Here is a 25,722-nt window from a genome sequence, read left to right on the forward strand (position 1 = left end):
TCTTATCAGTTATTTTGTATTCTGTTTATTAGAAACAAATTAGTAAGTTCCAGCCCATGTTCAAGGGGAGATTACATAAAGGCATGAATACTGGGAAGTGGAGATCACTGGAAGCCATTTTAATAGCTGTCTATCACACATAAATTAGTGGGTTCATTAGCTTACCAGAAACATATATTATCAAATTTATAATATTCTGAAGTTCAACAATATCAGTACATTTTGCAGCATGCCACAAATAAATACTGAAATTAAGATAACAAACTTCCCGACAGGAAATTCAGAAGGTACATTAGAATAATCAACACAATTTACTCTTTTTTTAAACTTGTGAAGAAATAAGTGAATGAGCTACAAGGAAGTAAAGGACACATATAGATGACTCTTTGAAGATTTTTCAGTGCTAAAGGAAAAAAAATAATAGCTTGTGCATCAGGAAAGTTTTGGGAAGAGAGAGGGAAAGTATATTAGAAGTCTTTCATTGCTAGATTAAAACAGTTCTCATTGGCATAGATAACATAAATTCTGATTATTTAATTTTGTAATCTTTCAATAGTCTCAGGAAAAAACTCAAAAATTCCCTTGAATTATAACAGGAAATAACAGTTACAAATCAGGCCATTAGTACAGAGAATGCTGCCATTGAGGTGGACACTTCTTCAAGAGCTGTTACTTTCAAGATCTCTTTTTGACTTGTCCAAATTCAAACTTGTATTCTTCAAGCTATTACTCTCTTAAACATCATTCACAGACATACCCTTCAACATAATAGTGCCAGGTTAATTAAAAGCTGTATTTTACAGCACTTCAAACTTCTGAAACTATGTTATTATATTGGGCAGTAAGAGCTGGATGTTTTTTCTTGTAATTGCTTTATATAATGTTATTTTTAAGGAACCTATCTGTGGTAGGCAGAATGGTTTCCCTAAAGATATCTATGTCCTAATCCCCAGAACTTCTGAATATGTTACATTACATGGTAAGGGGGAATTATGATTACAGATGTAATTATGGTTGTTGTTCGGGTAACTTTAAAATATGACTACCCTGGATTACCCAGAGGGCTTCTTTAACTAAAGATCCTCTAAATCTGGAAGAAGTAGACATAAAAGTCAGAAAGATGTGATGATGCCTTTTTCCTTCCCTTCACCTGTCCATTAAAACTGCAAGGATTCTCTTGACCTTCCAATTACTGAAACCCAAAGGCCACTCCTATTATTCCTTAAATTTCAGCAGCAGGTATCTCTAACATTGATGGCAATGCACTGTTTTGAACTCTGACTGATAAACCTCTCCTTAATTGTTCCTTTTCCTTCTTGCCCTTTATAGAATTTCTGAGTGAAACAGATAGGTTTCTGGTGTCTCAAAATGTTGATACTGATCTCTGTCTTGAGGCAGCCAGTGAAGCTTAAGCCCTGGAGCTGGTTACCTAGGCTCCTGTCTTTCTCTGTCTCCTCGTACCCCAAGTACATAGGCAAATATCTTTTAAACATGAATAACATTAAAATGTTGAAAAGCACTGCTTTCTCCAGTTTTAATCCATTATCTGTTCTTTTCCCTGTCCTCTAAGGACTACTTCAACTTGAACATGCTTTAAAGAGTCATTAGAGGTACTTATTAAAATTACAGATTCCTGAAACATACACCTAGGATTTTGTATATCCCAAACATGTCCCATTAATCTGCATTTTAGCAAGCATTCAACCTATTCAACAATATTATAAGGGATCCCCAATTAAATTTCTTCTTGTTTTAATGCAATAGTCTCATTTACTTAACAAATATTTAATGGGTTTTCAATACCCATTTTTAGACTGCATTCTAGCCTGGCAACTAAACAACACTCCCGTTCTCTCTACCTCCTCCTCTTCCTCTTTTTTCCTCTTCTTCATTCCTTTTTTCTCTTTCTTTCTTTCTCTCTTTCAAAAAAAAAATATTTAATGAATACATATGTAAATGGCATGGTTCCATGTAGTGGGGACAGAGCCCTGAAATTTGGAGGTCTAAAGCTAATTTTCAATGATCTATTGGCCAAGAAGTTGGCATACTCTCCAAAGTACTCAGAATATAAATTACAAATAATGATAAAGCTATGATTAAATATTTGCCTTTTTATATTCTAGTAACTCTAAACCTTATTATATTTTCAACATTTTTTCCTCAGTCAGCTTTTCCTCTTTATGTCTCGATTTCTATTAAAGGCACAACCATTATACTCCAAGTCATCCAGGTTCAAAACTTCAGGTATGAGCTAGTAGGGAATTTTATTTCTTTTTTTATTATTTTTATGCTTTAAGTTTTGGGGTACATGTGCAAATTGTGCAGGTTTGTTACATAGGTATACACACGCTATGGTGGTGGTTTGCTACATCCATCATCCTGTCATCTACATTAGGTATTTCTCCTAATGCTATCCCTCCCCAGTCCCCACGATTCCTCCCCTAGCCCCCCACCGCCCAAACCCCTGTGTGATGTTACCGTCCCTGTGTCCATGTGTTCTCATTGTTCAATACCCACTTATGAGTGAGAACATGTGGTGTTTGGCTTTCTGTTCTTGCATCAATTTTCTGGGAATGATGGTTTCCAGTTTCATCCATGTTCCTGTAAAGGACATAAACTCATCCTTTTTAATGGCTGTAGAGTAATCCATGGTGTATATGTGCCACATTTTCTCTATCCAGTCTATCATTGATGGACATTTGGGTTGGTTCCAAGTCTTTGCTATTGTGAACAGTGCTGCAATAAATATCTGTGTGCATGTGTCTTTATAACAGAATGATTTATAATCCTCTGGGTATATACCCAGTAATGGGATTGCTGGGTCAAATATTATTTCTAGTTCTAGATCCTTGAGGAATTGCCACACCATATTCCACAATGTTTGAATTAATTTACACTCCCACCAACAATGTAAAAGTGTTCCTTTTTCTCTACATCATTTCCAGCATCTGTTGTCTCCTGATTTTTTAGTGATTGCCATTCTAACTGGTGTGAGATGGTTTCTCAACGTGGTTTAATCTGCATTTCTCTAATGATCAGTGATGAAGAGCTTTCTTTCATGTTTGTTGGCTGCTCAAATGTCTTCTTTTCTTTTGAAAAGTGTCTGTTCATATCCTTTGCCTACATTTTGATGAGGTTTTTCTTTTTCTTGTAAATTTGTTTAAGTTCTTTGTAGATTCTAGATATTAGCCCTTTGTCGGATGGGTAGACTGCAAATATTTTTCCCCATTCTGTTGGTTGCCAGTTCACTCTATTGGTTTCTTTTGCGTGCAGAAGCTCTTAAGTTTAATTGGATCCCATTTGTCTATTTTGGCTTTTGTTGCCATTGCTTTTGGTGTTTTAGTCATGAAGTCCTTGCTTATGCCTATATTCTCAATGGTATTGCCTAGGTTTTCTTCTAGAGTTTTTATGGTATTAGGCCTAATGTTTAAATCTTTAATCTTTCTAGAGTTAATTTTTGTATAAGGTGTAAGGAAGGGATCCAGTTACAGCTTTCTGCATATGGCTAGCCTGTTTTCCCAACACCATTTATTAAGTAGGAAATACTTTCCCATTGCTTGTTTTTGTCAGGTTTGTCAAAGATCAGGTAGTTGTAGATGTGTGGTGTTCTTTCTGAGGCCTCTGTTCTGTTCCATTGGTTTATATTCTCTGTTTTGGTACCAGTACCATGCTGTTTTGATTACAGTGGTCTTGTAAGATAGATTGAAGTCAGGTAGTGTGATGCCTCCAGCTTCTTTTTTTTTTTTTTTTTTTTTGCTTAGAATGGTCTTGGCTATGTGGGCTCTTTTTTGGTTCCATATGAAGTTTAAGGTGTTTTTTTCCAATTCTGTGAAGAAAGTTATTGGTAGCTTAACGGTGATAGCACTGAATCTATATATTACTTTGGGCAGTATGGCCATTTTCACAATATTGATTCTTCCTAACCATGAACATGGAATGTTTCTCCATCTGTTTGTGTCCTCTCTTATTTCCTTGAGCAGTGGTTTGTAGTTCTCCTTAAAGAGGTCCTTCACATCCCTCGTTGGTTGTATACCTAGATATTTTATTTATTTTTGTAGCAGTTGTGAATGGGCGTTCAGTCATGATTTGGCTTTCTGTTTGTCTATTATTGGTGTATAGGCTGTGATTTTTGCACATTGATTTTGTATCCTGAGACTTTGCTGAAGTTGCTTATCAGCTTAAGGAGATTTTGGGCCGAGACAATGGGGTTTTCTAAACATACAATCATGTTATCTGCAAATAGGGACAATTTGACATCCTCTCTTTCTATTCAAATACACTTTATTTCTTTCTCTTGCCTGATGGCCCTAGCCAGAACTTCCAATACTATGTTGAATAGGAGTGGAAACAGAGGGCATCCTTGTCTTGTGTCAGTTTTCAAAGGGAATGCTTTCAGTTTTTGCCCATTCAGTATGATATTGGCTGTGGGTTTGTCATAAATAGCTCTTATTATTTTGAGATATGACCCATTGATATCTAGTTTATTGAGAGTTTTTAGCATAAAGGGCTGTTGGATTTTGCTGAAGGCCTTCTCTGCATCTATTGAGATAATCATTTGGTTTTTGCCTTTGGTTCTGTTTACATGATAGATTACGTTTATAGATTTGCAGCCTTGCATCCCTGGGATGAAGCCAACTTGATTGTGATCGACAAGCTTTTTGAGTGCTGTCGGATTCAGTTTGCCAGTATTTACTGAAGATTTTTGCATCAATGTTCATCATGGATATTGGCCTGAAATTTTCTTTTTTAGTTGCGTGTCTGCCAGGTTTCAGTATCAGGATAGTGTTGGTCTCATAAAATGAGTTCGGGAGGATTCCCTTTTGTATTGTTTGGAATAGTTTCAGAAGGAATGGTACCAGCTTCTCTTTGTACCTCTAGTCTAGTTGTGGATTTTTAATCTGTGCTGTGCTAGCTCCAAGGAATGGAAAAATGGTGAGAAACAATTCCACTGAAAGAATGGGGAAGAGATAGGGCTCTAGTTCAGTCTCTCTCCATCAAGAAAAGTTGAGGATGGTTTACTTCTGAATTACCACTGCTTCTTGTATTATTTCCTTCCTGGATTCTAACTTCTAGAACACAGTAAACTCTTAGTATACTACATCTAAATTTATTTCACACTCAAACTTAAACAATGGCTTACTAGGGCATATAAAGCTACATTATTTCCTCTATTCTGAGAATATTGCTCCATCATTTTCTTATATCTAGTGTTGCTGAACAGAAGTCTGATGACAATCTGGTACTCATTCTTTCTAAGAAATCTCCTCTCTGGATACTTTATGATTTTTGTCTTTATGTATATTTTTAATGTATCAAAATTACATTTTCATAGGTCCAAGTGTAGACAAAAAAAATTATCCTGACAACCACCAAACTGCCCTTTTCTTTTTCTGAGATGGAGCTTTATTCTTGTTACCCAGGCTGGAGTGCAATGGTATGATCTTGGCTCACTGCAACCTCTGCCTCCTGGGTTCAAGTGATTCTCCTACCTAAGCCTGCCTAGTAGCTAAGATTACAGGCTTCCACCACCACTCTCAGCTACTTTTTTTTTTTTTTGTATTTTTAGTAGAGACAGGGTTTCACCATGTTGGCCAGGCTGGTCTCGAACTCCTGACCTCAGGTAATCCACTCACCTTAGCCTCCCGAAGTGCTGAGATTACAGGTGTGAGCCATCATGCCTGGTGCAAACTGAACTTTTCAATCTGAGTTCCAAAACATTTCACTCTTTCATTAATACTAGAAATCGTTCTTAAATTACTTCTTTGGGTATTTACTATTACCTTATTTTTATCTGTTCTCCTTCATTGTCAAACTTTTTTTAAGCATATTTTTCTCATCTTCTGTGATTTTGTGCTGAATGTTGGAAGAAACTCCTTGGCTCAATTTCCAAGCTTGCTATTTTACTCTCTGCTTGTAAACATTCTGCTTAACTCAGTTTTTTAAAAAAATTAATTTCTGTATCTCTCATTCTTTGTTAAATGGCTGTATTACCCTCTGACGCTTCTAAAGATAACATCTTCTCCCAACTCTGAAGATCTGTCTTAGCCAATTTTTGTGTTGCTATAGAAAAATACCTGAGGCTAGGTAACTTACAAAGAAAAGAGGTTTATTTGGGTCATGGTTCTGCAGACAAGAAGCATGGAGCCAGCATTATCTTCTATGAGAGCTTCAGGATGCTTCTACTTATGGAGGAAGGTGAAGGGGAGCTAGCATGTGCAGAGATCACACGGTGAGAGTGGAAGCAAGAGAGGGGTGGAGAGGTGAGAGGCTCTTTTTAACAACTAGCTCTCTGGGGAACCAATAAAATGAGAACTCACTTACTACCCCACCTTACCACCTAGGAAGGGTGGGCATTAATCTATTAATGAAGGATCCACCCCACCATGACCCAAATACCTCTCAATAGGTCCCACTACCAACATGAGAGGTCAGGTTTTTTTTTTGTTTTGTTTTTTGTTTTTGAGATGGAGTCTTGCACTGTCGCCTGTGCTGGTGTGCAATGGTATGATCTTGGCATACTGAAACCCCCACCTCCCAGGTTCAAGCGATTCTCCTGCCTCAGCCTTCTGAGTAGCTGGGATTACAGGTACCCGCCACCACACTCAGCTAATCTTTTTCGTATTTGTAGTAGAGATGGGGTTTCACTATGTTGGCCAGGCTGGTCTTGAACTCCTGAGCTTGTGATCCATCCACCTCGGCTTCCCAAAGTGCTACAATTACAGGCGTTAGCAACCATGCCCTGGTGAGGGATCAGGTTTCAACATGAGATTCTGAGGGTCAAACATCTAAGCTATAGCAAGGTAATTTTTTTTTCTTTGACACAGGGTTTTGCTCTGTCATCCAGGATGGAGAGCAGTGGCATGATCTCAGCTCACTGCAACCTTAAACACCCAGGCTCAATTGACCCTCCCACCTCAGCCTCCTGAGTAGCTGAAACGACAGATGTGCACCATCATACCTGGCTAATTTTTGTATTTTTTGTAGGGATGGGGTCACACTGTGTTGCTCAGGTTGGTCTTGAACTTGTGGGCTCCAGCAAGCCACCCAACTTGGCCTCCCAAAGAGCTGGGATTACAGACGTGAGGCACTACACTTGGCAAGATGTTTCATATATAACATTTTCAAGATTGTTCTTTCCTTCATTAGTATCCAAGTTGCTATCTAGTATAATTTCCCTTCACTGAAGAATGAACCTTAACATTTCTTGTTCTATAGATATGATTGCAATAAATCCTCTTGGTTTTATTTTACCTGAAAGTATTTTATTTGCAATTTTTAAAGGAAATATTCAAAAAATAAACCTGGGTTGACATTTTTTTTTTCTTTCTGCAGATGTTATTGCCCTTTCTACTGACCTCTTGCTTTTGCTGATAAGTCAAAGGTAATTCAAATGTTTTTCTCTTGTATCCAGTCAATGTATCATTTTCTTTGGCTGTTTTCAAGATTTTTCTTTTTGTCATTTGCTTTTAAAGGCTTGACTATGATGAACCTGAGCATGGTTTTCTTCATATTAATTATGCTTAGAGTTTGCTTATAGTTTCTTAATTCTCCAAAGTTTTATCTTTTACCATGTTGGGTAATTCCATTATTATTTTTCAACTAATTTTATGCCCTTTCTCACCCTCTTCCCCAATTACACCTAATGTTAGACATTTTGATTTTTTCCTAAAGATTCCTAAAGGGTTTTTTCTTCAGTTTTTTTCTGGTTTTCATATTAACTTTCATTTATCTATCTTTAATTTTAATAACTCATTTGTCGTCTCCATTTTGCTGTTAAGGCTATCCAGTGAATTTTCTCTTTCAAATATTGTATCATTCTAGATCAAGCTTGTCCAACTGTTGCCTGTGGGCCACATGCAGCCTAGAACAGCTTTGAGTGTGGCCCAACACAAATTCATAAACTTTCTTAAAACCTTAAGATGTTGTTTTTTAGCTCATTAGCTATAGTATTAGTGTATTTTATGTGTGCCTTTATGAAACAATGTGTGCCTTATTCTTCTTCCAATGTGGTCCAGAGAAGCCAAAAGATTGGACACCCATTAGACTTTCTATTGGGGAGTGTGTATACATAAAAAAGTATACACATACACACTTTCTCTTTTGCTATAGAGAATTAATATCCTTTCATTCCTTGCAAGCATATTTTCCTTTACTTCATTGGGCAAAATCATAACAACTTTAAAATTCTTGTCTGTTAATTCTAACATATGGGTCTTTTCAGAATAAGTATCTTTATTTTTTAATCTGGAGAATGGGTCACATTTTCCTGTTATTTTGGATTGTATCTGTACATTGTGGATATTATGTTGTAGAGAGTCTGGATTTTGATATATTCCTCCAGAGTATTTTTTTAGGTAGGTAACTAATCTGGTTGTCCTTAAAGTTCAAATTCTGTCTCTTGAGTGGTAGCTCAAATCTCCATTTAGTTCACTTATTCCTCTTAGCTGAACTGCTCTGAGTCTGTTTCACGCATATGTAGTTAAGCCTTAGACAGAGATTTGTACAAAATTCGTTCACAGTTTTTGGTGCTCACTCTTCTCTGGCTTTCTCCTTTTGGGGAATTCTCTCCCTTCCTCTCCAGTGACTACGTACGGTTATTCTGCACTCCGTCCTTGGTTGTTAGGTCAAAAAGACTTTAAAAGGTTTTAGAGCAGTTTTAATCACTCTAAATGTAAGGGATGGGGCCTTCAGGCTACAATTGTCTTTCCTTTTGTTCAACTGTTGAGACCTCACCAGCAAATGGAGAGGTTTTCCCAGCTTTTGTATTTCATCCTGGGCTTATAAAGTTATCTGCAAGAGAGTTGGTTCAGTTGGAGCTCTGTTGGTCACAGTAGAAATGAAAGTCTCCTGAAGATTTTAATTACACTTTCTATAATCTTTGTTTCATTAACTTTGATTCCTTAAGTGTTGGTTCTTCTGTTTGGTTAGTGCAGCTTCTGTCTTTCATGGTGTCAGTTTTTATCAAAAACATTAGAACATATTTAGAACAAGATAAATTAATGTCGGGAAATGAATAAAAGTATTTAAAGTTACATCACTAGATACGAATTAGGGGAAGTAGCTGTATGTGTACTTGGTCCTAAAGTTTGGTTCAATATCTGAGACTTCCGTTTTCCATCTCTGTCTCTCAGACCTTGCATTGCCCTTTTATTTTTGAGTTTCTTTTCTGTTTTTACATGCTTCCCAAACTCTTTCACTATATGAATGAATAGACTTAAATCTTTTTTCTATTAAATTAGCTTCTCTAGCTAATTTTCTTGTTCTTCCCTTTTTTTTTTTTAAAGACGGGGTTTCACCATATTCGTCAGGATGGTCTTGAACTCCCAACCTCAGATGATCCACCCGCCTTGGCCTCCAAAGTGCTTGGATTACAGGCGTGACCTACCACACCTGGCTTCCCCTTATTTCTTTTTTAAACAACAGTCCTAAAGGCTGGAAGTCTGAGATCAAGGTGTCAGGAGAGTTGGTTTCTCTTGAGGCTTCTTCTCTTCTTGACCTGCAGATGGTGACCATCTCCCTGTGTCCTCACATTATCTTTTCTGTTTGTTCCTCCATTTCTGAGATTCCCCTACAGCAAAACAGCACCTGGGGCAATAATCTATCATCCGAAAATGAAGTGAGGGAAAGAGTAAGGTGAGTGCAAAATGAAGTTTTTTCCCCTGCCACAGTCAGTCATTTTCAACTACTGCTTTAAACTAGCAACAAAAAGGAGAAAAGAACATTTTACTGCCAGAAATTACTGAGCAGACTTGGGGCCAGAAGGAAGATACAGTTGGGGGAAAGGGAAGGAGAAAATTAAAAGAGGTAGACTGGCAATCAGTCTTTTAAATGTGTGTGTGCCTATTACTATTTAAACAAACTGTTATTAGATCAGTTAAGAATAAGAAACACAAATGTGTCTATTTTACCCTAACTTAACCTCTGATGTTCTTCCTTTACGTAGATCAGAGTCTGACTTATATGAGTTTCCTTCTCACTGAAGAACTTTCAACATTTCTTGCAAGGTAGGTCTACTGACAACAAATTCACCAAATTTTTGTTTGTCTGAGAAAGTTTATTTCTTCTTGACTTTTAAAGGATAATTTTGCAGGGTACAGAATTCTAGGTTGGTGGGGTTATTTTTTTTCTTCTCAACACTTTATATATTTCATGCCATTCTCTTCCTGCTTGCATAGTTTCTGAAGAGAAGTCAGATATAATTCTTTTCTTTGCTCTTCTGTAGGTTTTCCCCCCTCTAGCTTCTTTCAAGTTTTTTTTTTTCTCTTTTTACAGTTTAAATATGACATGCCTAGGTTTAGTTTTTGGTTTTTTTTGTGTGTGTTTTTGTTTTTGCATTTATTCTGCTTGGTGTTTTCTAAGTTTCTGGGATCTGTGGTTTGGTGTATGACATTAATTTGGGGGTAATTGTTAGTCTTCACTTCTTCAAATATTGCTCCTGTTCCTTTGTCCTCTGGTACTCCCATTACACGTTTTACCTTTTGCAGTTGCCCTAAAGTTCTTGCCACAGTTCTTGGATATTAATGTTTTTTTTTTCAGTCTTCTTTTCCAGTTTTCATTTTTGGAAGTTTTTACTGTCATATCCTCAAGCTCTGAGATTCTCTCCTAAGCTGTTTGTAGTTCACTGATAAGTCCATAAAAGGAATCCTTCATTTCTATGACAATTTTTTTTTTTGACATGGAGTCTCACTCTGTTGCCCAGGCTGGAATGCAATGGCATGATCTTGGCTCACTACAACCTCGCCTCCTGCAATTCTCCTGGCTCCGCCTCTCAAGTAACTGGAATTACAGGAATGTACCACCATGCCTGGCTAATTTTTGTGTTTTTAGTAGAGATGGGATTTCACCAAGTTGACCAGGCTGGTCTTGAACTCCTGACCTCAGGTGATCCACCTGCCTCGGCCTCCCAAATTGCTGGAATTACAGTCAAGAGCCACCACATGGCAGCCTTCTGTTACAATGTTTTTAATTTCTAGCATTTTTTTTTTTTGAGACAGAGTTTCGCTCTTGTTACCCAGGATGGAATGCAATGGCGCAATCCTGGCTCACCGCAACCTCTGCCTCCTGAATAGCTGGGATTACAGGCATGTGCCACCATGCCCAGCTAATTTTTTGTAATTTTTTTAGTAGAGACGGGGTTTCACCATGTTGACCAGGATGGTCTCGATCTCTTGACCTCATGATCCACCCACCTCGGACTCCCAAATCTCTAGCATTTTTAAATTTTTAAAATTTCCATTTCTGTGCCTACATCTGTTCTGGTATATTGTCTGCTTTTCCCATTAAAACCCTTAGCATATTAATCATAGTTTTAAAAAATTCCTAGTCTGTGCTGGGTGCAGTGGCTCACAACTGTAATCCCAGCACTTTGGGAGGCTAGGCAAGTGGCTCACTAGGTCAGGAGTTATAGACCAGCCTGGCCAATATGGTGAAACCCTGTCTCTACTAAAAATACAAAAATTGGTCAGGCATGGTGGCACGTACCTGTAGTCCCAGCTACTCAGGAGGCTGAGGCAGAACAGCTTGAACCTGGCAGGAGGAGACTGCAGTGAGCCATGATCGGACCACTGCACTCCACCTTGGGCAACAGACAAAGTGCGAGACCCCATCAAGAATAAAAGAAAAATTCCTAGCCTGATAATTCCAATAGTCCTTGCCAGAAACATGATTTGGATACTTACTCAGTTTCCTCAAACTGTTTTTTTGGCCTTTTTGTATGCCTCATAATTTTTTGTTGAAAGTAGTACATATTTACCGAGTAAAGCAAACTACAGTAAATGGACCTTCAGTAATGTTGTGGTAAGGTGTTGAGGCAAAGTGTTCTGTAGTCGTAAGATTAACTCAGTCTTTTGCTGAGACTGTACCTTGCTTTGTAAACTTCCCCAGTGTGGTTTGGTCCTCCTCTGTTGCGGTAGGATGGCTGGAGGAACTGGAGTTGGGTATTTCCCTTCACCCAAGTATACTAGGCTTTGGTCAAAAGTTTCTCCTGACTGCAGGCCTTGCTAAGAAAAAGAGAATGCTCTGGCATATTTAATGGTTACTTTCCCCCTCCCTCTGTTCTGCTGGAAGTATGGGATGATTTTCTCCAATATTCACTGTCAGAACCTGCAACTAAAACTCACAAAATTATGCGGGACCATGGAGTTTGTAACTCTGACACTTGCCCACACTGAGTCTCCAGTAATTTGTCAACTACAGGTTTTCCTACCCTTGCACTGGTTCCTGAGGAGGCTTCTGCTCCAGTTAAGTTGTGATTCTCTGTTATCTGCCTTTCTGTGATTCTATATTCTGTGATTCGCCTATCTCTAATTACATGCGCAGAGATTTGCCCTGTGACCTTACTTCTCTGCTAGATATAAGAAAAGTTTTTTCAGGTTGTTCAGTTTTTGTTATTAGCATTAAGTGGTAACTTCTAAGACTCTCACGTGCCAGATTATTATTTTGAGACAGGGTTTCATTCTGTCACTGTCAGCTAGAGTGCAGTGGCATGCTCATGGCTCACTGCAGCCTCGACCCCTCCCAAGCTCAATCAATCCCCCAACCTAAGCCTCCTTAGCTGGGACTACAGGCATGCACCACCATGCCTGGATTTCTTTTTTGTTGTTGTTATTGTTGAGACAGGATTTTGCCATGTTGCTCAGGCTGGTCTCAAACTCCTGGGCTCAAGTCTGGTTTCAGCCTCCCAAAGTGCTCACATTGCAGGTGTTAGCAACCGGACCCAGCTACATACCAAATTCTTGTAGGATTAAGTTTGCATTTTTGTCTTGAGGGGCAAAGAAAATTTAAGACTACCATTCCTAGATTTCCTACCTGTTATAAGTTTGAAAATCACCCTATTCTAGCAGAACTATATGCAATGACCACTATGAAGAAGTTGTGACAATTTATAAATTAATTTTAATTTATAATGTCAGTGTGTATAGATTAATAGTACAATGAGTGGCTCATGTTTTAGCACACTAGAAGGCAGAAAGGGAGTCGCGTTGTGTTTTCCACAATCAAATTGTGAAAAACAAAAGTTACTTTAACAATTCAAAATTTAGTGTATGTATCACTCTACTTTTTCTTCCACCTCACAAAATCTTTTTTCTTTTTTTAAATTTAAGTTCTGGGGTACATGTGCAGGATGTGCAGGTTTGTTACATAGGTAAATATGTGCCATGGTGGTTTTCTAAACCTATCAACCCAAAACCTAGGTATTAAGTCCAGTATGTATTAGCCATTTTTCCTAAATGTTCTACCTCTCCCCCTACTCTACTTTTTTTTTGAAGGTACAGAGTTTCAAGTAGTTCTAAGATGCATAAATGAGTTACCTATGGAACATTTTCTAATTCTTACTTTAAAAACCAGATTATTCCAAAGTATTTGTTATACCTTTGCAGTATGTATGAAATATTTCTTAACAAATGTAACTGCGTGAGGTTAAAGGATTTTATACCACCTGATGTTTGAAAATAGGCATTTCAAAAGGAGGTCCTTTTGCTTAGAGCGCCAAACTCACTGAACATTTACAGCTTAGAGTATGGTTAAAGTATGGAGGCTAAAATACTTGTTCCTATTAATATATACTTATTTAGGAAAACCAGTCAACTTTTTCCTTAGATATGTAAATGTGATTTGACTACAATAAAGAAAAAGACTTCAGGAAATACTAAATTTTGTTCTTTGAATAAGGGAGTGCTAAATAGCTATTACTTTTCTACAGAAACAATAATTAGCAAAATTAATTTTTCTCATTGCATAATTGTGCTAAAAATTAAACAACTAAATATGGCTCATTTAAAATTTGTCCAGGTTTTTCTCTCTTTATATAGGGGTAGAAAAATATTTAAATGTTTATTTGAATACATGCATATGCAGCAAATGCTAAAAATTTTAATTTTTTGAGTGACATTAACAAATGGCTGCCTGTTGGAAGAAGCATTAAACAAAAGTGAGCCTACAGTCTGGTGTTTGTACCTATCTGAACCATTCAGGAAGAAATCTGGCTGAAACTTCTAGTGAGTTTACTTCTTGTCTTCCCAGAACAGCAGCTGCTTGGAGGTAAGACTTAATGTTTCTCTTGTCCAAGTTTGAATTCACTTATATCAGAGCTAAAAAATCTCTATGGTAGCACAGAGTTGTTTTAATATTTGTAAAGTTAATCTAATGTAGGCCTTTTTTCTCAAATGAAAAATTAATAGTTTTTATAATTTTAACCCATTCATAATGTTCTCTTTTGAAAATAATCATTTCATTTTTCTAGCAAAACAAATGGAAATAGGTTTCAAAAAGCTCATACTATGCCAAGCACTGTGGCTCACGGCTGTAATCCTAGCACTTTGGGAGGTCGAGGAAGGTGAATCACAAGGTTAGAAGATCGAGACCATCCTGGCAAACACATTGAAACCCAGTCTCTACTAAAAATACAAAATTAGCTGGGTGTGGTGGCACATGGGAGACTGAGGCAGGAGAACTGCTTGAACCCAGGAGGTGGAGGTTGCAGGGAGCTGAGACTGTACCACTGCACTCCAGCCTGGGCAACAGAGCAAGACTCGGTCTCAAAAAAAAAAAAAAAAAAAAAAAAGCTCATACTGTACAAACTAGTCATTTCATGTACAAAACAGTCTAAGGCAATACTCTGAAAATGTCATTAAAGATTTATGTGAGAACTATGCTTTGTACATTCACAGGATGCTATTTTGCAGACTCTAACGTCATGCTTTAACAAATATCTAAAGACTAGGAAGATGTTCATGGTATATGTTGCAGAAAAGCATTGAATATTCAACCATAAAGTGTGGTCTGAATTTTGGAAAATAAAAATCTATGTGTGGAAACTGGAAACAAAATACATCAAAATAATGGGTTATTTTTGTTACCAAACTTTCTATACTTCTCAAATTCTCCATGAGGATGTATTTTCATTTAAGTAAAAAAAAATGTACTTTTACTCACTATAATAATGACTTTACTACCTCTTTTATAACTGCTGACACAAACTGCAACCAAACTCAATGAACTTTGGTCTCGAACATACTTTTTCTATTCTATATTATTTACTTTCAGAGTATATCACAAGGTAGGAAAAATAAATTGTTGCCTACTTACCCTTCAAAAGTGTTTATGTCTTAACTCTTAGATTGATTCCAGATCACTTGCGAATGATTTCAACATAGTGTGTGTGTGAGTATGTTTGGATGTATGTATGCATGCATGTGTGTTTAAGGGCTAATATCTCCCTTTAGAATGAGTTATTGTTTTTAAAACTCTCTCAAATACATATGTACACACACACACACACACACACACACACACACTTATTATGCCCAAGTTACACTTCCCTTTGATCTATATAAGAATATAGATACTTGTGCTTCTAAGCAAAAAAGCATTACCTTATTATATAAGGTTCTCAGATAACTGACATGACAGACCCATTCATTAAGGGAAACTCCCTCCTTCCATTATACGTGTTAGTGGCAAAAGCTTAGCCAGCAGATTGTTTAGGTCTCTTGATCATAAAGAAATGTTCCCTAGTTTCAATGAGGGAGACTGGTCAATAAGGAAAATAGCCAAGATCCAAGTTTTGATACCAGAAATAATGCGTGTAACACTCAAAGAAGGATCTTGAGGGCAGAGGCAAGACTCCTAAAAATTTAAGAGAACCTGCAGGGTTGGGCCCATAGTAGAAACTAAAGAAATAGATCGAGACCATCCCGGTCAAGATGGTGAAATCCCGTCTCTACTAAAAATACAAAAAATTAGCTGGGCATGGTGGCGCGTGCCTGTTATCCTAGCTATTCGGGAGGCTGAGGCAGGAGAATTGCCTGAACCCAGGAGGCGGAAGTTGTGGTGAGCCGAGATCGCGCCATTGCACTCCAGCCTGGGTAACAAGAGCGAAACTCCGTCTCAAAAAAAAAAAAGAATGAATTACATTTCTATTAAGAAATTGTATTTTTCCATTGTCTTGAAGTACAAAGTGTTGGTGTGGCAAAAGCCTTTGATAGTAAAAGAAATGTGGAAATGATTATGCTCCCTTGATATTCTATAAATAGTTCGCTCCTTTTTCACAGATAGTTACAATATTAATTGACATAAGTAGGCATTATCTTGTGGGTACATGCTACCGTATGGCATTCTCCTAGCAACCATCTCCTAGTCATGTTGTGTTTCTTTGCTCCTAACTCAATGTTTTTTACCTCATGAACCAAAGAATGCCCCAAATGAATAGTATACCTTAGAAATCCTTTCAGCTCAAGGCTTACAGTGTCTCATTCTTTCAAATATGATATAATTTGCAAAGTTCATTTACAGGAAATTTATAGATTAAAATATTCCTAAGAACAATTATAGTAGGTAACTTCACAGTAGATATTCAGGGTCTTAGAATAAAGTGGGACCTTGAAAATCAATAAAATTTTAGCTGAGTATTCTCAAGCTCCTTTTATTAAGTGTTTAGAATGAGAGATGTACATGGCAGAATATTAACTAGAGCCAAGCTATCACAATTAGGCAAAGACTCTACCTCAGACTGTCTATCTGAAACAAATATGTTAATAACCTTGAACACGGTTTCCAAAAGCTTATCTAAAGTGGCAGTTTTGCTTCCTACAATGAGAATGTTTTCCATCAAGAAAAAAGTTAATCCACATCTTTTACATAGAATACATTCACTTTCAACCCCATCAGTGGATAGGACAGGGCAATGTTCTTTAATAAATCCAACTACTTCCAAATTATAAAATAAATACAAATTTATAAAAATTTTTAAAATAGAAAATATATATATAAGGAGATAGAAGTAACATCCTTTGAATATATGCAGTACTTTGACCAAATACTGATCATCAGATATATGATGCTCATATGAAGAGTTGAGAGGCTTAAAGAAGAGACAACAATAATTTATGATTAAAAATTAAGGTTGGCTGAGTATGGTGGCTCACACATGTAATCCCAGCACTTTTGGGGGGCCGAGGTGGGCAGATCATGAGGTCAGGAGTTCAAGACCATCTGGCCAACACAGTGAAACCTTGTCTCTACTAAAAACACAAAAAATTAGCCAGGTGTGGTGGTGTGTGTGTAATCTCAGCTACCTGGGAGGCTGAGGCAGGAGAATCTCATGAACCTGGTAGGCGGAGGTCACAGTGAGCCGAGATCACTCCATTGCACTCTAGCCTGGGCAACAATGCGAGACTGTCTAAGAAAAAAAAAAATTAAGGTTGACAGGTTTGCCAGCCTGCTTCTGAGCTTTTAATCTCTAATAGCTGATAAGTGGTAATATATTTTTTGTAGACTTGCATATTACATTTTCATAGCTCAGAAGAGTCAAAGTTCTTGTTTCTCTACCAATTAGAAAATTCTGGATCATACTAGATTTTTTTTTTAGCATCTAGATCCTTTAATTTCATACAAATAGTCCCACATTTGACATTTTAAAAAAAAAAACAAATTGAATATTCCAGTGAAGAAAGACACCCTATAAAAATTACTACTGGTAGCTTGAATTTATTTTCTATAACAAGATTCAACATCAACTGTATCTAATTAAATGAGATCAAAACATTTGTATTATCAATTTTTTTTGGGAAAATAACTTTTTATTATTTTTTTAAACGTTAATTTATTCTCTTATACTTTTAAGCTCTTTTATACGGAGATACATGTGCAGAATATGCAGGTTTGTTACATAGGTATACCCGTAACAAATGGGTTTGCTGCATCCATCACCCCATCATCTACATTAGGTATTTCTCTGAAGGCTAACCCTTCCCTATGCCCCCCACCCCTTGCTATCCCTCCCCTAGCACCCCACCCCCTGCTATCCCTCCTCTAGCCCCCCTCACATCCCAACAGGTCTCGGTGTTTGATGTTCCCCTCCCTGTGTTCACGTGTTTTCATTGTTCAACACCCACTTATGAGTGACAACGTGCAGTGTTCGGTTTTCTGTTCTTGTGTCAGCTTGCTGAGAATGATGGTTTCCAGATTTATCCATGTCCCTACAAGGGACATGAACTCATCCTTTTTTATGGCAGCATTGTATTTCATGGTATATATGTGTCACATTTTCTTTATCCAGTCTATCACTGATGGGCATTTGGGTTGGTTCCAAGTCTTTTCTATTGTGAATAGCATTTCAATAAGCAGACATGTGTGTCTTTATGAAAGAATTGATTTATAATCCTTTGGGTATATACCCAGTAATGGGATTGCTGAGTCAAATGGTATTTTTAGTTCTAGATCCTTAAGGAATCGCCACATTGTCTTCCACGATGGTTGAACTAATTTACACTCCCACCAACAGTGTAAAAGTATTACTATTTCTTCACATCCTCTCCAGGATCTATTGTGTCCTGATTTTTTAATGATCACCATTCTAACTTGGTGTGTGATGGTATCTCAACGTAGTTTTGATTTGCATTTCTCTAATGACCAGTGATGATGAGCTTTTTTTCATATGTTTGTTGGCTGCATAAATGTCTTCTTTTGAGAAGTGTCTGTTCATATACTTTGCCCACTTTTTGATGGGGTTGTTTTTTTCTTGTAAATTTGTTTAAGTTCTTTGTTGATTCTGGGTATTAGCCCTTTGTCAGATGGGTAGATAGCAAAAATTTTTTCCCCTTCAGTTGGTTGCCAGTTCAGTCTAATGATAGATTTTTTTGCTGTGCAGAAGCTCTTTAGTTTAATTAGATCTCATTTGTCTGTTTCAGCTTTTGTTGCCATTGCTTTTGCAGTTTTAGTCATGAAGTCCTTGCCCATGTCTATCATACTAGATATTTATATATAAACTTTCATACTACATAATCAATGTTTTTTAGGGTATAGGATGCCAAAACCATTTAACCTCAAAATCCTCTCATCTATATGTATCTACTTAATTATATGCATATTCTTAGCAAATAAAAATGTGACAGAAACTGCATGCCAGGAAGTACTAGCTTTTAACCTTCGTGTTTTTATCTAAGTAACAGATATTGTTTTAAAAAGGTATATCTGAATATACTGTGATGCAAATTTTCAGTGAAATAACTTCAGCACTGAGACATAAGATACCAAAGTTTAAAAATCTCACGTATATAACAAAACACATTTTAAAATTTCACTTTTAACATTTCCTTTTACTTTTCTGAAGAAACATTTAAGATGCACTGTTACCAGGTAAACACTGAAACTAATTAACAATTTAACCAAAGCATTTTATCAGTCTCATACTATTTACTAATTCTATTTTTATATCAAAGAAGCATACTTTTTTTGTCCATTTTTAAATAATTAGTAAATCAGTAGAGTTTGCTTATATTGACTAACCTTGTGAACAATATAAGCAACTCTAATGGACTATGTAGGAAATGGTAATGTTCTAATTAGAAAATGCCAACATCAACAATGTTATTTGTTAAAAGCAAATGATAATTACTTTTAATAATCAACAAAATACTAAACTGACTACAAAAAAGAGAATAAAGGAAAGCAACTCACCATTAAACAATAGTTACTGACCCTTTTTTATGACCTGACACAATGTTAGCAACAGGGATAATATTTACATAAAAGATAGTGGGCATGGGCTATGTGTTTCACTTCTCTATGTTCCTAAGGTCAGTGGATGATTCAATAAGGAGTTTGTCACCTTTATGAGTTCTTTGTTTGACTTAAGAAATGGATACTCATTTTGTTTAAGGGTTGAGGTTAAAGGGGTGGGTCAAAAAGATTACCTGAAATAAACATAAACTCACATTCTTTTTCTCCCACATCCCAAAAGTGTGTTTAAATATAACTCATTGTGGAGAAAAGAAATTGTTAAGTATGAATCAATTTTATAAAGTTAACTGTAATATGGGGACAATGAAAGATAATAGTCTGTAAGCAGAGTTCTGGCCAGTGCTTTGATATTTAAAAGGTCTATGCAAAAGTTTCATGATAAATAAAGGAGATTAGCCTTTTTTTAAAAAAGTTAACTGCAACAATTTTACCTTAAATTTTTATGATATGGCCCCCTACATTTGAGAAAGGCTATAGACAGTGATAACTGAAAGAGCAACTGATAGTCCTTTCCATCCTAAGTATGGAGGTAGAGTGTTCTTCTGTATGCTTACTATTTGTAGTCTGTTACTAATTCTGACCCTGACTCTTGAATTAATTGCCTTTGCTCAGAAAGAATTGCTCAAGAGTTTAAATTACACTTCTGCTAGACATTTTAAAGAAGATATTATACTCATTATACACTCACAGTTTAGTTGAGGATGGAATCTTTAACTGTGACAATGAAGGACATAAAACAACTTTTGGTATAACCAAGTTTATAATACAACTCAAAAATGTCTATCATAATCTTCTCAGCTGTTAACCATTATATGATGTCATATTTACATACGAATGACTGAACAACTTCAACAGCTCAATAATCTATGAATCTGTATTACTATAATTCTTTTGAAAGCCAGAGCTTATATAACACAAAATAATAAAATCTATGGATTTTACAAAATAGTATTCTGTGGCTCAAATATTCTTTTTTTTTTTTGAGATGGAGTTCACTTTTGTTATACAAGCTGGAATGCAATAGCATGATCTCAGCTCACTGCAACCTCTGTCTCCCAGATTCAAGCGATTCTCCTGCCTCAGCCTCCTAAGTAGCTGAAATCACAGGCATGCGCCACCATGTCTGGCTAATTTTGTATTTTTTTTTTTAAGTAGGGGTTTTACCATGTTGATCAGGCTGATCTCAAACTCCTGACCTCAGGTGATCCACCCTACTCGGCCTCCCAAAGTGCTGGAATTACAAGCATGAGCCACTGTGCCTGGCCTCTAGCTTTCAAAAGAGAGAATCACAATAACACAAAAATTTAAACTTGTTAAAATAACACTGTCTGTATCCCAAACAGCTCCTAAACAAGTTAAATAAAATGGCATAATAAATTTGCCTGAGTTCATGTATGCCTTAATAAATAAACTTCAGAAAAAAAGTTAATCATTTTTTCTATATTAATCATTTCCTTTTCCCACTGTTCATTATCTTTTTAATTATTAATGTTATTTTGTTTTAAATTAGTACAAACACATTTAAGTCGAATCATTTATTTTAAACAAAAACATTGGCTGGGGCATAGTGGCTCAGGCCTGTAATGCCAGCATTTTGGGAGGCCGAGGCAAGCAGATTGCTTAAGCTCAAAAGTTTGAGACCCGTCTGGGTAACATGGCGAAACCCCGTCTCTACAAAAAAATTAGCCAGGTGTGGTGGCTCCCTCCTGTGTTCCCAACTACTTGTGAGGCTGAGGCAAGAGGATCGCTTGAGCCTGAGAAGTGCAGGCTGCAGTGAGATCCTGCCACTGCACTTCAGCCTGGGAAACAGTGAGACCCTGTCTCAAACAAACACACACAACACCCCCCCACACACATTTTGTTTGAAAAATATGTGCAATAAACTGTTATTTTAAAACCTTTTAAAAAATGTTCTCCAAATTGCAAACCTAGAAAATTTAAGGGATCAAAATAAACTAGACACGAATTCAAAATTCGAACTGGCAAAACACACTTAGGCTAAAAAGTATTACAAATTTCTCCTAAGGATGCAACTAGACTATGTCAATATGTTTATAATAATCGCCAAAGTTAGAATTTAAAAAAAAACCTCACAACCCAGAAAAATAAATCATAGTGAAACTAATTTCTGGATGTCTTCTTCCTAGGGCATCTCATTATTTCACTGGGAACCTTCAAAAGGCAATGAATGGCACTTGCTTCCCTGAGGTGTTAAATACACCATCCCCCATCAGTTTCCCTGTCCTATTTCTAGTTTTGACAGAAAGAGGAGTCCCTTCACAAACAAGGTTAGCTCTGTAACAAAGTAAGCAAAGGAAACAGTGCACTTGGAAACTTCCAACACCTTCAAAGAGAGCACAACTCTCCAACTTTGTTGTGCTCTCACAGACACATTCCCCACTCACAGGGAAAATGCTGTTTTAAAAACTTTCCCTTTTTAATGAACTGCCATGCTATAACATCTCCCTGCTTCTATATGCAGTTTAAAGGTGAGCTATAAAATAGTCCCTGATCCCATTTGCAATTATGTGAACATAATTCTCACCAGAAGTTTCACCGAGATGGTAGTTATGTCGCTTGCAAAGCCCTTGCAGCTGCAAAGGCGGACTCTGGACACCGGAAGCCATGGCGGGCACCCAAAGTCTGACCAAGTGGAGAGCAGCAGGCACACCGGCAGCGTGAGGGAGGGAGGCTACTGGGCCCTCTTTCCACCTCATGCCCCCAAACCCTCCTCCCCACAACTGATGCCCCCAATCCTCCTCCCACACCTAATACCCTCAGCTCTCTATCCACCTCCCTTTCTCAACCCTCCTCCCCCAACCTCACGCCATCAACTCTCCTCAGTCCACCTCACACCCTCAACGCTCCTGCTCCCACACCTCACTCCCCCAAACCCTCCTCCCCCTACCTTACACCCTCAACCCTTCCCCTCACCTCAAACCCACAACCCTCCTTCTCCCTCCTCACACCCCCAACCCTCCTCCCACACAGCACACCCTCAAACCCTTCTCAGCCCTCAAATATTCCCCCATCCACCCCATGCCCTCAACTCTTCTCAGTCCACCTCACACCCTCAACCCTCCTGCTCCCACACCTCACTCCCCCAAACCCTCCTCCCCCTACCTTACGCCCTCAACCCTTCCCCTCACCTCACACCCCCGACCCTCTTCCCACACCTCACACCCTCAAACCCTCCTCAGCCCTCAAATCTACCCCTATCCACCTCATGCCCTCAACTCTCCTCTCCCCATCTCACGCTCCCAAACCCTCCCCACCAACTCACATCCTCAAACCCTCCTCCCCTCCACCCTGAACCTCTGGCTTTCAACCCCGCCCCCAGCACCTCACGCTCCCAAACCCTCCTGCACCTTACACCTTCAACCCTCCCCCCACGTCACACCCTCAACCCCCCTCCCCACCTCATGCTCTTAACTTTCCTCCCCCCACTTCATGACCTCAACTCTCCTCCCACACCTCACATCCCGAAACCCACCTCATGCCCCAAATCCTCCTCTGTCCACCACATGCCCTCAACTCTCCCCCCATCTCACTCCCCCAACCCTCCTCCCACCACTTCACACCCTCAACCCTCCTCCCCAGCAACTCATGCTCCCAAACCCTTTCCCTACCTCACTCCCTCAACCCTCCTCCCCCCACCTCATACTCCCAAACCCTTCCACCTCACGCCCTCAACCCTTCTCCCCTCACTTCAAGCTCTCAAACCCCTTCCCCCACCTCACGCCCTCAACCCTCCCTTCGCCTCACACCCACAACCCTCCCCCCACCTCATGCCCTCAACCCTCCTGCCCCCACCTCACGCCCCCAAACTTCTGCCCACCTCACACATCCAAACCATCCTTCTCTTCCCTCCCTCACACACCACTAAGTCCCCTTCTCCATTCCCTCCCAGGCCTCCAAATTCTAGTCTCCCTCAAACTGCCTCCTGAGTTACACCGAATTCTCTTTCGCCCTCTAAAACTAACTTTTCTCTTAAAAAAGCTCCCCTCAAAATCCCTGAATTCCCGCGCGACCTCGGGCTCCGGGCTCCCGCAACTTACGAGAAGAACGGGTCCTCCTCAAAGCTGCTACTCAGCATCCTGAACATTGTGGTTCTGTCTCGGGTGGCGGCAGCCGCGGACAGACTGGAAAAACGATGTTAACCGGCCGCGACCCGACCCAGCCTCCTGAGCTGACGACGCCTCTCTAGCCGCGGCGCAGGCGGTGCCCGCCGGGAAAGGAGGTGCGTGACGCCGAGCCGCTTTCCTTTCCCATTGGACATTGCTCCGTGACGTCACCAGGACGAGGCGGGCAACAATGCGCCGCTGCCCAGGCAACCGCGATCAACACAGTGGAGGCGAGAACTTTGGCCTTGCGCCGCGGGGCAGGTTTTCGCCAAGGCTCCCGCGGGATGGGATAGCTTGTTCTCTGGGGCTGCAGGAACCAAAACATTAGACCACCCTTTCTGTGACCTTGGGCAGGTCTTCTTCGGTTCCGAGCTGCAAGTCTTTGGGTTTTCGGGGAAAATGAAAATGGGTCAAGATTTGGACCAGGTGACACCCAGTGTCCCATTCAACGGTCGCATTCTGTCATCCACAGGAGTTAGTCCTGTTTCCGAAACATTCTCTGGCAGTTGGTCAAAAGCTGCGAGCAAATAATGGGAAAAAAATGTGCAAAACATTTTTTAGTACCGTTAGCAAGTAGTGTATTTACTTCTTGAAGGAAATGGGATGAAGGAAGACTATCAGATTTCAACAAACTTTCACAGAAAGTTTGGTTCTCTTTCTGTGTCTTTATTTCGAAAATCAAGTCTCACTTCGATGCTGATATGATTTTAACACTTCTTCAGCATTTCTTAACCTAACAGCAGAAGTTAATTAAGTACAGGCCTGCAGCAAGCAGCCATATCCAACTAAAAGTCCATTACTGTATGTTTTTGTTTTCATTACATTTATTAGGGAACTTTCCTTTTATGGCAAGGAAACTGATTTTAAATTTAAAGCAGTGATATATATTAAGAGCTAGATTTTACATTTTTAAGTGAAAAAGTAAGCTATGAAATAGAACAGGTGGGATTTGGATATGGCGGGGCGGGGGTGGGTAGGCAGAGCAGGGGAGGGGAACATCATGATAGTGGGATTCAAATTTATTAAGTTCTAAAAAACATTATCACGGGGTCTTTCCAGAGCCTGGAGACAGATGGAGAAGAAGACAGAAGAGAGATTAAGTAAGGAGATGATAAGAGTATAAGAAAAGAGAAGATACATCTTGCATGTCCACCCTTGATTCAGTGGGCTCTCCAGCTTCTCTCCGGGACTGTCTTGCAGAGAAAAAGGGGCACCCATAGCTCATCAGCCCCCTAGGATCAGGCCAGAGACGTGGCGCTCTGCCAGCGTAAAGAAGTGTGCAGGGCCTGATTTGGAGGTGACAGGAGTAGTCAGGGGTTATTTTGGGAGCCGGAAACTTAATCCTTTGGACCTTTTACTCCCCATCTCCCTTTTTTAGCCGAGTTCTCTGGCAGCTTCCTTCTCCTGAGACTGGTGGCATGGGGTAGGGCAGACTTCACAGCCCAAGATGAGATGGTACAGCCCGTCCAGGGAAGAGCATATTTTCTTTTCCTCTGGACTCAGCATAAAGCTCAGAGAGCTTATACACAAAAATTTCTAAAATTTCTCAATAAATTTCAAGGCAAGCAAAATTGTTTTATAAGACCTGAAATTGTTTTTCTCTTTAAAATAGTACAAGCATGAGATGTTAAGGAGGACACACTTAAAAAAAAAAAACTTGAAATGGAGTAAGTTATGTGATAAAAGATAGAATTAAAATAGTTCTGGATTAAGGCCAAGAAAATTTGTAATGTTACCCTCTAGCTTCTATGGGAGTTTTTCTTAGAATCACATTGTTAAAACATAAAAAGCTTCAGTCCAGGCAAAGGTTAGTCAGGGAATTAGCTGAAGCTTCTGAATACAGTTTGGATCTAATGACAAAAAAAAAAAAAAAAAAAAAAAAGAACAGAGGAGAGTTGGCACGGAAGAAACCTTGACATCATTTTCAGAACTGATGGGTAAGAGGTGGAAATGAAAGAAAGGGTGGGTCTGGAGAGAATGAATACCCCAGCATGGGAGCAATAGAGATGCATAATAGGACTGAGAGGAGAGGGTCCTGGACTTGGCTGTAAATATAATCATAATAGCTAATATTTAT

The 25,722-nt window shown here is 38.8% G+C and overlaps 1 protein-coding gene across 3 annotated transcripts in view; it reads right to left on the reverse strand.

Annotated features, from left to right (window-relative positions):
• Positions 1 to 23,726, reverse strand: part of MLF1 (myeloid leukemia factor 1) — a 47,955-nt gene extending 24,229 nt beyond the window's left edge. For 2 of the 3 annotated variants that reach the window (XM_008983579.4, XM_002759444.7), the window contains exon 1: positions 23,580 to 23,726. In XM_008983579.4, coding sequence (XP_008981827.3) covers positions 23,580 to 23,626 — 47 coding nt within the window. In that variant the 5' untranslated portion in view covers positions 23,627 to 23,726. Of the gene's footprint in view, positions 1 to 17,075; positions 17,180 to 23,579 lie in introns of all 3 variants that reach the window. The other variant, XM_054247339.2, reaches the window with a different exon arrangement.
• Positions 23,727 to 25,722: the final 1,996 nt, after the last annotated feature.

Source organism: Callithrix jacchus, chromosome 17 (assembly GCF_049354715.1).
Source record: "Callithrix jacchus isolate 240 chromosome 17, calJac240_pri, whole genome shotgun sequence".
Lineage (NCBI taxonomy): Eukaryota > Metazoa > Chordata > Mammalia > Primates > Cebidae > Callithrix > Callithrix jacchus.